The sequence below is a fragment of the Oncorhynchus clarkii genome, chromosome 10, assembly GCF_045791955.1.
Source record: "Oncorhynchus clarkii lewisi isolate Uvic-CL-2024 chromosome 10, UVic_Ocla_1.0, whole genome shotgun sequence".
Classification (NCBI taxonomy): Eukaryota; Metazoa; Chordata; class Actinopteri; order Salmoniformes; family Salmonidae; genus Oncorhynchus; species Oncorhynchus clarkii.
In genome coordinates, this window is record NC_092156.1 from 27,777,129 (window position 1) to 27,792,373 (window position 15,245).

A 15,245-nucleotide genomic window follows, 5' to 3' on the forward strand; every position below is an offset into this window, starting at 1 on the left:
TAGCCTGAGTAACTTAATCTTACTCTATACTCAAAAATACACTGTAGACCCAGATTGGGCTCTAGGATCTTTATCCCAGTTATCAGGCAACAAAACTGTTCTCTCTCTGCCCAATCTGCATACAGTACAGACTACATACCCCCCCCAACTCTGAGAGTTGCAGCTAGCTACAGCCTTGAGAACTGGTGGCTTTTGGATGAATCTCTTTTCCACAGCCCAGACATCAAACACCCATCTCTGGATAACCAGCCAGAGCCAGACAAAAGCCTAAAACAACAGCTGTTAAATAAAGGGCTGTTTTTATCAAAGAGCAAGTTATGAAGAGGATTAATGAGAATGTTGTGTAAAAAGACTTAGTTAGACCCCCATTTCTGTAAGAGGCTATAGCTACTGTTCGAAATAAATTATTTTTCATCTCCCTGGTCTTTGTCAGGTGCTGGTTTGACGAGTCATTCCATGTCGGTGCCGGGCCTGGTCAGATCAGCATTTAGTGCTGACTGCTGACGTTCTATAAGGCGCTAGGACCCAGCAGTGTTTTTTAGAGGCCTGTGAATTTGTAGCACTAGGACCACGCAGTTTGTGGGGCTGTAGCGCTGCACTGTCTTTGTTCCTCCACTCAGAATCTCTCCCCCTCTCACTTTCTACTCCGCAGTGTCTCTCTCCCTCTCATTCTCTATACTCTCCTTTACTTCCATTACAGTATTACACCGGTCTGGATGATTGCAGAGACAGCAACATGGCTGTGAATCTCGGCAAGAACAGACTGGCCCTTCTAACAGCCTACCAGGATGTTATCAACGAGACCTCGTCCACTGACTGGTAGGTCAATTGAACTTCCCTTATCTATCATGGCTCATCGGCATTAAGTGTTTTTATCGTTGAGTGTGTGTGTGTGTGTGTGTGTGTGTGGGGGGGGGGGGGGGGGGGGGGGGGGGGGGGTTGAGGATGCGGATGGATGCACAGGACGGGATATGCACATCCCCCCATGCAGTACCGCCTGTAGGCTGTTTTTTGTGATAGGCTACGCAGCATCCCCCTGGTCTTTTGCAGGAGGAACAGGATGGGGAGAAATACCGAAGTAAGCCTACAAATTAAAGTTCAAAAAGCACTGTGGCAAAAATCGCAGGGAAATCATAGTTGATACTATAGGCTAGTATGTAACTATCCATGATGCGGGATGATCTACTCATAAATGCATAAAATGTAACGGTTCCATTCCAAAGCTGTCAGAAGCAGGGCGTTCAGCCCACAGGGCGATTTTTTTTCATACAATAAAATCCCACTTGTTTAAAGTGCTGAAATGTGCGGCTGTTCACAGCAGACCAACTGACACAGCGGTCACTGGCTGCTCCTAGTCCAGAAAAACAGCAGGCAATGTGCGCATTGATCAAATATTGAGAAAGAAGAAGGGTGATTCATTGTTTGCTCAGAGCGAGTTTTTACTTTGGACCACCGACCACTGTATTTCTGTCTGTCATAGACAGACGTAGTGGGGAGCCCCGGAAAAGGTTTGAATATTGAGAGAATGTACGTACGTACGTTTCCCCCTTTGCAATAGCATACCGCTCGTTTCCCTAATTTTAAATAAAAACATTTACATGTAGCGTTCTCGCATCCCGACTAGCGAGGGCTGAGATGATATGGGCGAGGCGAGTAGTGTCAGTCTAAAAACCTCTTCTGCCTTGTTCTCTTCTGCTCCCTCTTCTCTCTTCCTTCCATTATACGCGATGTAACTGCTGTTTTGGCCTGTTGGGAGGGGAAAAGTTGCAAATGTGATGGTCCCATTCGAGTTATCCATACATTCCATCGGGCCTTGTGTCAATGTGGAGGCGTTTCTCTTCCCTTTGTGTGGAAATGGATACACATGGTCAGTGGGAATATCTGTTCACCTACAAAACCAGCTGGCCTTAACAGAGAGAGTGAGACATTCTGAAAGGCTGCATCCATTGAAGTCCACTGATGATCACTTCTCTCTTTTGAAGATGGATAGGCCTTTGACTCTATGCTAAACAGCTTAAATTATCATATTTTTCCATCTAAAGATAACCAATTGCTATCTTTCAAGACAATATAAAAAAAAATGTTTTAGAGCATGTGTTATCCTTTGGAGTTTATTTCTATAGCCTTATAGGCCTATAGAGTTGATCTGATTGAATCATCTACAACATCACTATTGTAATGTCTCTTTAATAATGAAAGATGCCACAAGCCAAGAAACAGTATATTTTATCAGTCTGCCACCATTGTTTTGTATATTTTTCAATACAGATGTAGCCTTTTATTGTTGCCTAAATGGCAGTATCTGCATGTTTTGACTGGGCTTCAGTAGTCTACCACCAGCCTGTTGGATTGCCCATGCCCTGTAGAGCCCCACTAACCCCCATTTCAGCTTGTGTCTGATTGGAACAGGTTCACAAAAGCCCACAAAATTGATGCAAAGCAAAGTGAGATTTTCCTGTACATAGAAGTGACATATTCTAAATTAAGATTTTATGAAGATACAGCTTGTATGTGTGATGATGAGACGTGTTACCATGCTGTTTTATTATAATCGTGTTGTAAACATTATATTGTTAAATGATAGAAGGCTAACCTAGTCTTTTGAGAGGAGGCATCCTCCCTCAACCTGCCTGTTAGCTAGTAGCCACACTACTAGAGAAATTCCTACCTGTAGTTGAATATCACTCTCTGCTTTTTGTTCAAGTGGGTTGCACCCATATAATTGTCAAAGGTTAATATTTCCTTAGGCTGTGTTTAAATGTTGCAAGGGCCCATTTTATTTGCCTATTTATCAGATTATAGCAAAGAATAGCTTGATAATGCAAAGGGCCTCAGGCTTTCCCCCATTACTCACACTTGAACGGAGCTGAACAAAGACAAGGCTTTCAACAATCTCTGACCCTAAACAACCTCAATCTTCCCCCTCTTTCCCTGTCCATATAATACCTCATCATCTATAACATCATGGCTGCCTTGCCCCGACACACAAGTGTGCATGCACTCACTTACACACACGCGCTGGCACTTTTTTAAATTTGCATTTTAATCATGTAGCATACGCTCTTATCCAGAGCAGTAGTGAGTGTATACATTTTCCTACTTCTTCGTACTGGTCCCCTGTGGTGCCATGCTCTACCCACTGACCCACACACCCCAACCCACACACACACACACACATACCGCAAATGTATCATACCCCATCATACCCCCTCAAAAATATGAGCCCTCTTCATGGGCCCTCAATGCCTCTGACACACAGGTGTCTTTCCCCAAATGGTGGATAAGTGGTGGATTCATTGTGGGCTTTCTGTTCACATAACTGACCTTCCTTCTTCACTGAGCACCGCTGTTCTTGTCATGCATTTTTCAGGACTTTTTGTGGAGTAAAAATGTATTCCCATTCAAATTCCTATTTTCCCTAACCCCTAACCCTAAACCTAACTTTAAGCCTAACCTTAACCCCTAAACCTAACCCTAACTCATAATTCTAAACCTAACCTTAACCCTAAACCTAACCCTTAAGCCTAAAATAGCATTTGAACAAATTCAGGACATAAAAATGTCCAGACTTTTCTAAAAAAATAAAAATAATCCTACCTTGTCAGGACATTGCGATCCTGTTAAGGTAGGAAAATATGTACACACACGCGCGCATGTGTGCGCACACACACACAAGGTGATGGCACGACAATGGGCCTCAGGTCATCGTCATGGTGTCTCTGTGCATTAAAATTGCCATTGATAAAATACAATTGTGTTAGTTGTCTGTAGCTTATTCCTGCCCATACCATAACCCCACGGCCACTATGGGGCACTCTGTTCACAAAATTTACATCAGCGATCCGCTGGCCCACGCGACGCCCTACACTCTGTCTGCCATCTGCCCAGTACAGTTGAAACTGGGATTCATCCATGAAGAGCACACTTCTCCAACGGGCCAGTGGCCATCGAAGGTGAGCATTTGTCCACTGAAGTAAGTTACGACGCCGAACTGCAGTCAGGTCAAGACCCTGGTGAGGATGACGAGCACGCAGATGAGCTTCCCTGAGATGGTTTCTGACAGTACTGTATGTGCAGAAATTATTTTGTTGTGCAAACCCACACTTTCATCAGTTGTCCAGGTGGCTGGTCTCAGACGATCCCGCAGGTGAAGAAGCCGGATGTGCAGGTCTTGTGCTGACGTGGTAACAGGTGGTCTGCGGTTGTGAAGCCGGTTGGACTTACTGCTGCATTCTCTAAAACAATGTTGGAAGTGGCTTATGGTGGAGAAATTCAACATTTAACTCTCTGGCAACAGCTTTGGTGGATATTCCTGCAGTCAGCATGCCAATTGCACTCTCCCTCAAAACTTGAGACATCTGTGGCATTGAGGTGTGTGACAAAGCTGCACATTTTAGAGTGGCCTTTTATTGTCCTCAGCACAACATGCACCTGTGTAATGATCATGCTGTATAATCAGTTACTTGATATGCCACACCTGGCAAAGGAAAAAATGCTCACTAACAGGAATGCAAACAAATTTGTGCACACAATTTGAGAAAAATAAGCTTTTTGTGGTTATGAAAAAAAATCTGTGATCTTTTATTTCAGCTCATGAAACATGGGAACAACACTTTACATGTTGCGCTTATATTTTTGTTCAGTATATATTCCTACCCCTCCCATCATGCCTTTTTAATCTTTCCAACCATGTCTCTGAAACCTGATAACAAAGCTAGTTCTGCATTGTAGGAGCTATAACAATCAAACGCTGGCGGCAAATACCTCATACAGGGTGAGAAGACACTACCTGTCTGATCATGGCATGATGAGACATTTCTCAAAACGGTTCAGAAAAGGCAGACAAAGCCAGTAATAACTATTGCAGAAAGAATCCAGGTGGATGATGAATTATATTATAGTGTCCTTCGATTCAACGAGGGCCAGCCAGTGACAGTTATGGCTAGAGCCTAGAGGACTCTTGAGAGGCTCTTTGCAAGAGAAAATTAAGGCTTTTTGAACTCCACCATGAAGATGTGACGCACAACGAGCCAGAATGTCACAAGGGTTATCCAATATCAAACACACACAGACATCTGGAATGTTCCATGTAGAGCGGTGGCTGTTGCTGATTCACCGGGAGCTATGGGTTTGACCCTTTGACCCCTAGCCCTCTCAGTCATTACCTGACATGTTTCCTATTGGTTCTGATGATCTGTTCCTTTACCCATCAGGCTGCATTGATTGGGTTATCAACTACAGACAGAGAGGGCAGGTCAAAGGCAATCCTTTTACTTGGATTAGATAGGTCCTGGTTGGTTGCTTCAGCAGAAAGGCTTTGTTAAAAGTGTAATATCTTAGTATCTGAAGACAGAAATAGAAACTATTTTCTGTCCTTTGCAATCAGTTGTCCATTTTTTAAGAACAATGTTCTTCTAATTTGCTCAGTCAGATTTGTTTTGCTCTCCGTCTGTCATCACCGGTATAGGTCATATTCTGAACAGGAAGGAATGTTTTAGTTCTCAGACAGACAGCCAGACTCCTCTCTGTCCAATCAGCAGCAGGTTTGGCCCCTGACTTCCTGTCTGTCTCAGGGGGTAGGATTCTCCTGGAAGTCATCAGTGTGTCAGTCACCTGGTTGCATGGCCACCTCTGGCTGCTAGCCCGCTAAAAGCTATCCCACTATGCTCCATCCATACAATAACAAAATGTGCAATAAATCTCAAATTTGTCTTAGATAGTTTTTCATTTTACCCCGTATTTTCAGTTATTTCAGTTAGGCTACATAAATCAGGATTATTGTGCACTTCAAAGGTACAACATGAGTTAAGGTGTCAATCTTTGTATTTCTGTGTCTCGACTGTTATTGACTTTGTTGCAATGCTACTTCAATGCAATGCTAATGCCTCCTCCTCCCACTCCTACTCAAGTGGCGCAGTGGTCTGCATCTCAGTGCTAGAGGCGTCACTACAGACCCTGGTTCGATTCCAGGCTGTATCGCAACCGGCCGTGATTGGGAGTCCCATAGGGTGGTGCACAATTGGCCCAGCGTCATCCGGGTTTGGCCGGGGTAGGACGTCATTGTAAATAAGAATTTGTTCTTAATGAACTTGTCTAGTTAAATAAAGGTTCAATAAAATAAATAAAAAATGCCCATCCCCCCTCCAAGTCAACCAGACATGGTGCTGGCGACATCCGTGGGGACAACACACATACAACACGCATGCAAACACACAGATAGAGAAAGAGAGGTATAGCTACAACTGTATAGGGTTCTTTTACACTCTTTTACATTCTTGTGCCATGGGAACCAATTTAAGCCACACACACACTGTAAATTGGTCTGATGGTCTGGGAAAAGGCAGGAAGAGCTCACGTGGTTGAATTGGCCTCATTCATGTAATTAGCAAGAAAAATCCACAAATTGTTAATTTTAAATTCAATAACGTTATTATGCAAGAATTCTGTTCTGGTCCAAGTGTTCTGGGGTTTCGAGTTGACTATGAGAGCACTGTACTACAATAAATGCTATATAACCCTCCAGTTAAGACAAAATGTCAAAATTTGGTTTGGGAAATCATTTGCACTCCACTTGCACTTTCATGCCATGGGGATGAAGATTCAATTGGGTAGAAAAGATAAGCCATGCAGTCATTCCACAGAACAGCTGTCTAACAATAAGTCGCACAACTAGACCTAACATGCTGACCAGACCGGACACGTTGCTTGCGCGAGCGTCGCAAAATAAATGTAGAAATCCATGTTATTCAATTATTGCACCCACACTGCTCGCGCGCGCCAACGAGCATGTGCGTTGCCAAGGGCTAAAATAGAACTCCTTTCTATTTCTGACGCAGATTGCGCTGAAAGTCCTGCCTCTCCTATCTCCTCATTGGTTTATAGAAGCAGGTACCCACGTGCCATCTCCTCATTGGTTATACCCACGTGGGTGGTTGAAAAACTAACTGTTTTGCCGGTTGTCGTGGTAATACTATGAAAGTTTAGATGCTGATCATCATATAAGTTCAAAGATGAAAAGGCCTGGGAGTAGAGATGACTAGAAACGATTTGGTTGGCCGTTTTATGTGTGGATTAATTGTCGGAGTAGTGGACCTTGTGCATTTCAGGTAAAATAACAACTCAATGTTTATATCCCAGAACAAATTAGCTAGCAAGTGCAAGCTAACTAGCTAAATTGCCATACATGTTTAATGCTTTTTGACCTGCCCCCAAATTAATGTCATTGGTTCAGTTTGTTTTGATATTTTAACCTGCATTTCGTAATCGCGTTTGGTGTAGGGGGACAAAATAAATTTATGCACGTGCGCAGCCTGTTTGGATTCCGTGTAAGGCTGTCTACTCCGTCATTTTCCATGCTAGATAACTTATTTTAAGGTGATCAGCACACATAAAATGATGGATTGGACACTGTCTGCCTGAAGTCATAGATGAGTTTCCTTCACTGACTTTTTCATGGTCTTGCGTTTTGACTGCTCCAAGATCACAAAGACAAAACAGTATAAAAACATCCATCTAGCTCTGCAAATGGAGGACAGACAAGTTTTCATTGGCCCTTGGCAGAGCTGAAACTTCCCTATGAGAAAGAAGTTATCCTTTGTTTATGGAGCCCAAAGCTAGAAAGTAGACCTTGAAAAGACGGTTTTGGTTTGCTCAGCTCCTTCAATCAGTCAGCCAGTCAGTCAAATCACAAAGGAAGTCAGAGAAACACCAGCCGAGACTGGAAACTCTACTGTTTGCTCTCTGCTGCCAAGAAATGACCTGGAAACCAGCGAGGGCAGTAAGAATCTGGAAAGTCCTGTGACCGATAGGCAAGTCACTTAGAAAAACACACCGTTTTGAAGCGATTTTTTTGTGTAAAATCCAAAGCCATTGAATTACTAGTCTCATTCATTCACTCAGACCTCCTCACTCCTGGATTCACTCGGCTCTTGATCACTCTCCAAGCCGGCCTCTGATTACTGGTATTGACCAAATCACAAGCATGACAACCTCCCCAAACTAAGTTCGGACTCCATTGGCTTTAATACCACTGAGTGATGTGCTATTTGGAGAGGTCCTATGTGGTAGAGGCACAATGCCTTACCAACTAAACATAGACTTGATTTGGAATTCAATGCAAAACAAAATCCTGATACTGTTCTTCTTCATTCCCCCTTTCCATTCTGACCTTGAGTCTAATTTATTTTAGTCTAGTATTTTACAGATGGTGGCCTTGAATTTCGTTTCTACATACAATCTGTAAGTGTTTGTCCCTGTGTGTTGTTTTAATGACTTCTACAGCCCAGTATGTTGCATTGAAACAGATCCTCTTCAGGGAGTCTCTAGCGAAGAATCATAGTCATAGCAAATATTCCTCTCCTCGCTCCTCCACATCACATTCCCTCGTTTACCTCTGGACCCTAGGAGAGGACAGAGAAAGGAATCCTCACTGTGGAAATGGATGCCTGTATAATAAGTCAAATAATTCCTTCCCTTCTTTCAGAACAACACCGTGATGAAAATGCTGATTATTTGGCACTTGGGTATACTGTCAGTTAGCAGATCAGCGTCAGACACAGACCAGAGTGTGTGAGACAGTAACAATAATCCTGTCATTGTATTGTGTGTTTTGGCATAGCCTCAGTTGTAGGAACTGGACTGTTATTCTGTCTGGAGCTTAGCCTTCTGCTACTTATTGTGATTATGAACATGTCACAGGCCGTGACAATATTTCAGAATGGGTTTATGAGTGACCTTTGAACATTTAGCAGGTTTCTTATGCCCTTTACAGACAGACTTTACGGTATGTTGCCTTTAAAAGAAATCAGGCATGTTTTTTAGAGCCCAATTCATACAGTCCCATTTTTACCACATTCTTGCCAGTTTAAGCCTTTTATATTTCCTGTGCAGATGCCAACAAATTTAGGAGTGGGAGTAGACATGGGCCGATGTGGGTGGACATGCATTTTAATAAACCCATTGAATATACACCATCACAAAGAAATCCATTTTTAATTCGTTTTAGGCAGGCCCTAAGAAACATTTGAAAACACTTTGAAAATGTATTTTCCAAATAATAGAATGGCAGATGTTGATTTGAATTATGTTACTGGTTTTGCAGCATATATGCTACATGTGTAACGGATGTGAAACGGCTAGCTTAGTTAGCGGTGGTGCGTGCTAAATAGCGCTTCAATCGGTGACGTCACTTGCTCTGAGACCTTGAAGTAGTAGTTCCCCTTGCTCTGCAAGGGCCGCGGCTTTTGTGGAGCGATGGGTAACGATGCTTTGTGGGTGACTGTTGTTGATGTGTGCAGAGGGTCCCTGGTTCGCGCCCGGGTATGGGCGAGGGGACGGTCTAAACTTATACTGTTACATTGGTGCCGTGACCCGATTAGCTTTAGCGGCTAACAGCATTAACGGCCAAAGCTAGCTGTTTGCAGATGTAAGAAACACAAACTAATAGTGTAATTATAGAAAGCTAGTGGATTTATATTAGGACGCAATGTGAAAACAGCATTGTCTCACGAGTGGCGCAGCGGTCTAAGGCACTGCATCTCAGTGCTGGAGGCGTCACTACAGACACTGGTTTGATTCCAGGCTGTATCACAACCGGCCGTGGTTGGGAGTCCCAAAGAATGGCGCACAATTGTACCAGCGTCGTCCAGGTTAGGGGTTGGCCGGGGTAGGCCGTCATTGTAAATAAGAATTTGTTCTTAACTGACTTGCCTAGTTAAATAAAGGTTAAATATTTAAAAAAATATTTTTGTCATCAACATTGTTGCATGTGCTGCATTGACCATGCAGAGACTCAACGCAAGTATCTCCAGGTCGAGGAGGAAAAACAAATGCGCTCCTTGAGTAACAAGGGGCGAGGCTAGGTCTGTGTGGAAAGTGGCACGAGAGAGAGAGCGGAAAGAGATGACTCAAGTAGCGAAGTAAACTATAAAAATGGACGTTACACACGGCGTATCACATTTAACAAACCAAACATTCAAAAACCGTTATAGAAGGTAAAGTAAACCGATCCGTGCATCAATACCAGTGTATCATAAAATACTGTATACCGCCCAGCCCTAGGATGAATTGACAGGCCTTGCAAAGTTTAGAACCGGCGCAGGAGTTTAAGAGCGTAGTGCGAGCCAATGCCTCCTCAGCATTACGGCTACATTTCATACTAAGCTGTAGGCAGAACTTTACCGCAATCATGACTAGGTCGGTTGGCGGAAGTAAAAGTGGAGGCTTTGTCGCCTGCAGTACTTTTCATATATAAGAAAAGTCTGAAAAAGGTTGTTGGGATGCTAGTTGGCATAAAGACGTCTTGGTTTGAAAGGTGTATTAGTATGTTAGTATCTAATAATAAATGCACAGTTTTGTCCCAAAGGAAAGTATACAAAGGATTCTGGTCCCCTCTAAAGTGTTCAAATAAACACTATTTGCTTTCAGCATCAACGGGACCTTTCATCTTGCTGTGGGAAATGTTAGGCTAACCGTTTGCGCCAGCTAGCATTACACGTCCCAAATGGAATTCCTCCTCTCAAGCATCTTGTGTGCGGAACACAGCAGCAGCTACAGTAGCAGCAGTCCGCTCAGTTGCCCATTAAAGCACATCTGGCAGTGCCTGCTCTCTCGCTTCAGGCAGCCGTGGCTATTTCTGATTCTAACAGGCTTTAGCATAAATAGTGTGCTAAAGCCTGTTAGCAAGCTAGCATCTCTTTCCAACACCAGCCCAGCATGCTAGCTCTCTCTGTGACACATGGGAACAAAGATAGACGTGGAGGAGGTTGGGAAGGAGTAGGCATTCTGTCCAGGTCAGGCCTGAGTGCCTACAGATGATGCCACTGCTAACAAGCCACTGAGGATTATGGGTGCAGGAGTTGGGCGCAGCTTAGAGGGAGAGGTTCGCTAGCTAACACCGTCCCCCACTCTGATTCAGTTCCTACACTTCATACCAACCCTTCTTCAGTGCCTTCATCCCCCTTCACCCATGACCCTCCACCCAATCCACCCCCAATGACCCTACTCTGCTTCAACCCCTTGTGAGGTCATCTTCCCCCCAGCCCCTTACAACCACTACTGATGTCCCCATCCTGCTTTAGTTCCTACCCCCCCACCCCTACCCTCAGGACTGGGATTCAGTTGGACTTGATCATCAGCTGTGTGGAAGTAATCGGCCCGCTAATCCCCCAACATTAAACAGCATATCTCCAACTTTAAACATCTAGGTAAGTCTGGCTGTGCCAGTAGTTTTGGTGATAACAAAAACAGACAGCAGCGTGGTCTTATCAGAGAGCTGCTTCCCCTGCCTGACAAAAGTACAGTAGGCCTCGCTCCAGGCCTCAGAGTGGCCATGCTGAGTTGAGTTTATGAAAAATAGCATCTGATGAAATCTGAACAAAAAGGCTTTATTTAGGCCTTTGAGAAAAATACTACAAGGTGGTGAAACCAAAGCAGAAGACTGGCCTTTGTGTACTTTGTTTGGCGGCGGTTTGAAGTGTGTGTGTAATGCTGTTTGATCTGTGTGTGTTTCCGTGTCCTCTCATGCTGTTTCAGGTGGATCCCACTGCTCGCTCTCTATCCCAATGGGGCTTCCTATGAGGAAACACTCCTTCTAAAATAGGTCCGGCAGCTAAAAGCTTACCCCAGGTGGTGGCTCTGGCAGTCTCTGTGTTACTATGCTATTTGTCTCCAGCCCTGTTTCTCCTGGCACTACTCCTTCCCTCCTGCATATCTTTCCTTCAGATAGGAAGAACAGAAGACTGCTTAGCAGTACCATTCAAGGCAATTCAGTGGCTTGGCCCTTTCTACTCTTTACTGTAACAACTATTTCCTGTGTTCAGTTTAGTTTCAGGGTCTTTGTCTGTGCTCTAGGCTTGGGCGGTATACCATATATACTGTATACCAGGGTCTTTGTCTGTGCTCTAGGCTTGGGCGGTATACCATATATACTGTATACCAGGGTCTTTGTCTGTGCTCTAGGCTTGGGCGGTATACCATATATACTGTATACCAGGGTCTTTGTCTGTGCTCTAGGCTTGGGCGGTATACCATATATACTGTATACCAGGGTCTTTGTCTGTGCTCTAGGCTTGGGCGGTATACCATATATACTGTATACCAGGGTCTTTGTCTGTGCTCTAGGCTTGGGCGGTATACCATATATACTGTATACCAGGGTATTTGTCTGTGCTCTAGGCTTGGGCGGTATACCATATATACTGTATACCAGGGTATTTGTCTGTGCTCTAGGCTTGGGCGGTATACCATATATACTGAATACCAGGGTCTTTGGAAATAGCCACCGGATGGTTTTTTAATACCGTCAATACCATGGAGACTATTTGTTTGGCGTTTTTCAATAAATATGTGTAGCTACTTTAAGTACATACTTGCAGTCAACTTGTGCAATACGTTAGATGAAGCAGATTGCGTTCTTCATTTCACACATCACATTATTTTACATTTTGAAACTTACTGTGGTTCCCCAGAACAGTTGAGCCAGTCACGTGTTTGTTTGTAAATAGCACAACAGGAGAAGGCAGGAGCAGGTGAGTCCAGCAGTGGAGCCTATTGGGGTGTAGCCAACAGGGGTTGTGCTTTATATTGAAAGTCAAGTGTTTTTTTGGTTCAATAGAGTGATCAGGAATGTGCAACTAATGTTTTCCTTCACATAAATACATTAGTGCACATTTGGCAGACAATATCTTTGCTATTTGTCTGTCAGCCACACATTTAAATGTGTTCACAATGAAAAAGCAATGTCTTTTTTTGCAAAAACGATGCATGGCCATCATATATATGTCTAATGTTTATCATAGAACAAATGTAGCCAGCTACATTTCCTAATGTTTTGCTTAAAGCTAATCTTCCATTTTACCTGAGAAAAGAAGGCTGGCTATACCGAGAAAACTAGCTACACATCAGTCGGAGCGTTGTATGCTGATGTGAATTCTCATCTGAGTGGAGAAGTGCAACTGAAGCACAACAATTGTGTGATGCCGTGCAGAAATGACAGAAGAAGCATTTTAGATCTGCGTTTTGGTATTTCATATGCGTTTTAATCTTTTTTTCCTGCGTGAAAAGCGCATAATTCTGAGTTAACCCGAGACATACGTTTAACTTGCTAGTTATCTAAGTAAGGTTAAGTGGCTGAATTAATAAGGTGATGGGGTATCATATTGTGTTAGCTTTGAGAAGTCAAAGCCCTGGATGAGTTATTTGTACAGTAATGGCTGTTGATTGTGTTTTCTCCTCCATTCTCGGCCAGTCTGCTCCTCCCCGTCTTCTACGAGCAGAGCATGCAGGGTCAAGGCTATCTGGGATCCTTGGGACGTCCCTCCCCAATTGACATTGACATTTGAAAATGGTTGGTAAGGGCTAGGACCCCATATAGCACTAACCAAACAGGCAGGCCCGTTGCCCTAGAAAATCCAGACTCCACACAGACACAGCATGTACTGTAGGCCTACACATGCTGCTCCAGTGCCATTTTTTGTTTTTAATTTAACCTTAATTTAACTAGGCAAGTCAGTTAAGAACAAATTATTATTTACCATGACGGACTACCTTGGCCAAACCCGGGCCAATTGTGCGCTGCCCTATGGGACTCCCAATCACGTGGAGCTGCACTAGAACAAAGCAATCCCATCTCCAAGCAACTTAAAGAACACAATCAAAGCTGAATTATTCATTTAAATCACGTCGGTTATGCTCACTAGCCTGAAGTGAATAATTTATTCTGCGTTTATATGGTTTGCCACAAATTCAATGGATGTAGTATTTTGTAGGTCATGATGATGAAACGTAACGTTAGTCATGGTATGTTAGTGGTGATAGCTATACCAGTGATGACGAGTGGAGAGAACAGTGTTCCAAGACACAATGAAGAAGTGGTTTGGGGTCTTTTAAAATACATTTGATGTTACATACAGTATTTATGACCATGGAATTATGAATGACTAAATGATCACTAGTAACTGCAGTTTGTCAGTTTGTTCTACATTGTAAGTACTAGTAGCATTCTTTTCACCCTTCCAATGGTACCCACATGCATCCATTCATATGTATTATTAACCTTCTTTGGTTACATAATGTGAACCTGCTGTTCTTTTTCTTCTTTACTGTTGGCAGGGTTTGTTTTTCAAATAGATATATATTCCACTCCTTTGTACCATCAGAACACTTGATAAAAGGACTGAGAATCAGAAAAGCACAGGGAGCCCTTACAACAACAACAAAAATTGTCAAATGTAGAAATCGTATTTTTAAGTGTAATATAACTGTTGAACTTACATTTTAGATGTGAAACCATATTTTCACATGTTTTAAATGTAGAGTTCACATGTTAACACCACTTTTTCAGGTGAGAGGAACCTCACATGGGAAATGCAGTTGCACATGTGAAATTGGAGGTTTCACATGTTAAAACTTTCATGTTCACGTGTGAAATTGCAAGTTCACATGTGTTGGTGAAATAGTTTTATTCTCCTCACATGTGAAATGGTGGTGTTAACATGTTGCAGTAACAATGTTTCCACATATGGAATTACAAACTCTGTATTACCATTCTGTAAAAAAGTAACATGATCTACCTGAGTATCATAATTCAAGTGTCTTAAAAATAATGATTTATTACGCGCCTGTCTTCATACGTTGGTCAGCGACCGCTGGAAGAAACGCAGTGAAAGAACAGAGAAGCTAGCGTTCCGTGTCTCCTTATTTATCCTTTTAAACCCTCTACTGCACATTGTTGCCCTCAGGCAACAGAAAACCCTTTTTCCCTTCTGATAGTGACGGCAGTGTGCTTGAGGACAGTGACCGCAAGGAAGAATGGATACCAGAATCAGGTTTGAGAGGCAGTGAAATACAAGTTTATGCCCATATTGTATTTTCTTATGAAAGGAGTGCTTGTTTCTACTATATTTCACGTAATAAATGTTTTAAATATATCAGATTTTACTTGGTGTTTTAGTAACCTTTTGGCACAGCGTTGCCCTAAGGCAAAAGTGTAAAACTGCAACAAACCAAAAAATATATTGATACATTATCAGAAAGCCAAAAAACAAACAAAACAAATGGCCTTAAGGGCCTCCCGGGTGGCACAGTGGTCTAGGGCTAGCTGTGCCACCAGAGACTCTGGGTACGCGCCCAGGCTCTGTCGCAGCCGGCCGCGCCCGGGAGGTCCATGGGGCAATGCACAATTGGCCTAGCGTCGTGAGGGTTTGGCTGGTAGGGATATCCTTGTCTCATCGCACACTAGCGACTCC

At 43.2% G+C, this 15,245-nt stretch overlaps 1 protein-coding gene across 5 annotated transcripts in view; it reads left to right on the plus strand.

The window, feature by feature from the left end:
- The first annotated feature begins 548 nt into the window (after positions 1-548).
- Positions 549-15,245, plus strand: part of LOC139418222 (drebrin-like) — a 124,731-nt gene continuing 110,034 nt past the window's right edge. For 2 of the 5 annotated variants that reach the window (XR_011635285.1, XM_071167510.1), the window contains exon 1: positions 549-819. Coding sequence is in view for 4 of the 5 variants with exons in the window: in XM_071167510.1 (XP_071023611.1) it covers positions 737-819 (83 nt within the window). In the remaining variant the exon portion in view is untranslated. The remainder of the gene's footprint in view (positions 820-15,245) is intronic. The other 3 variants (XM_071167509.1, XM_071167511.1, XM_071167512.1) reach the window with 2 other exon arrangements.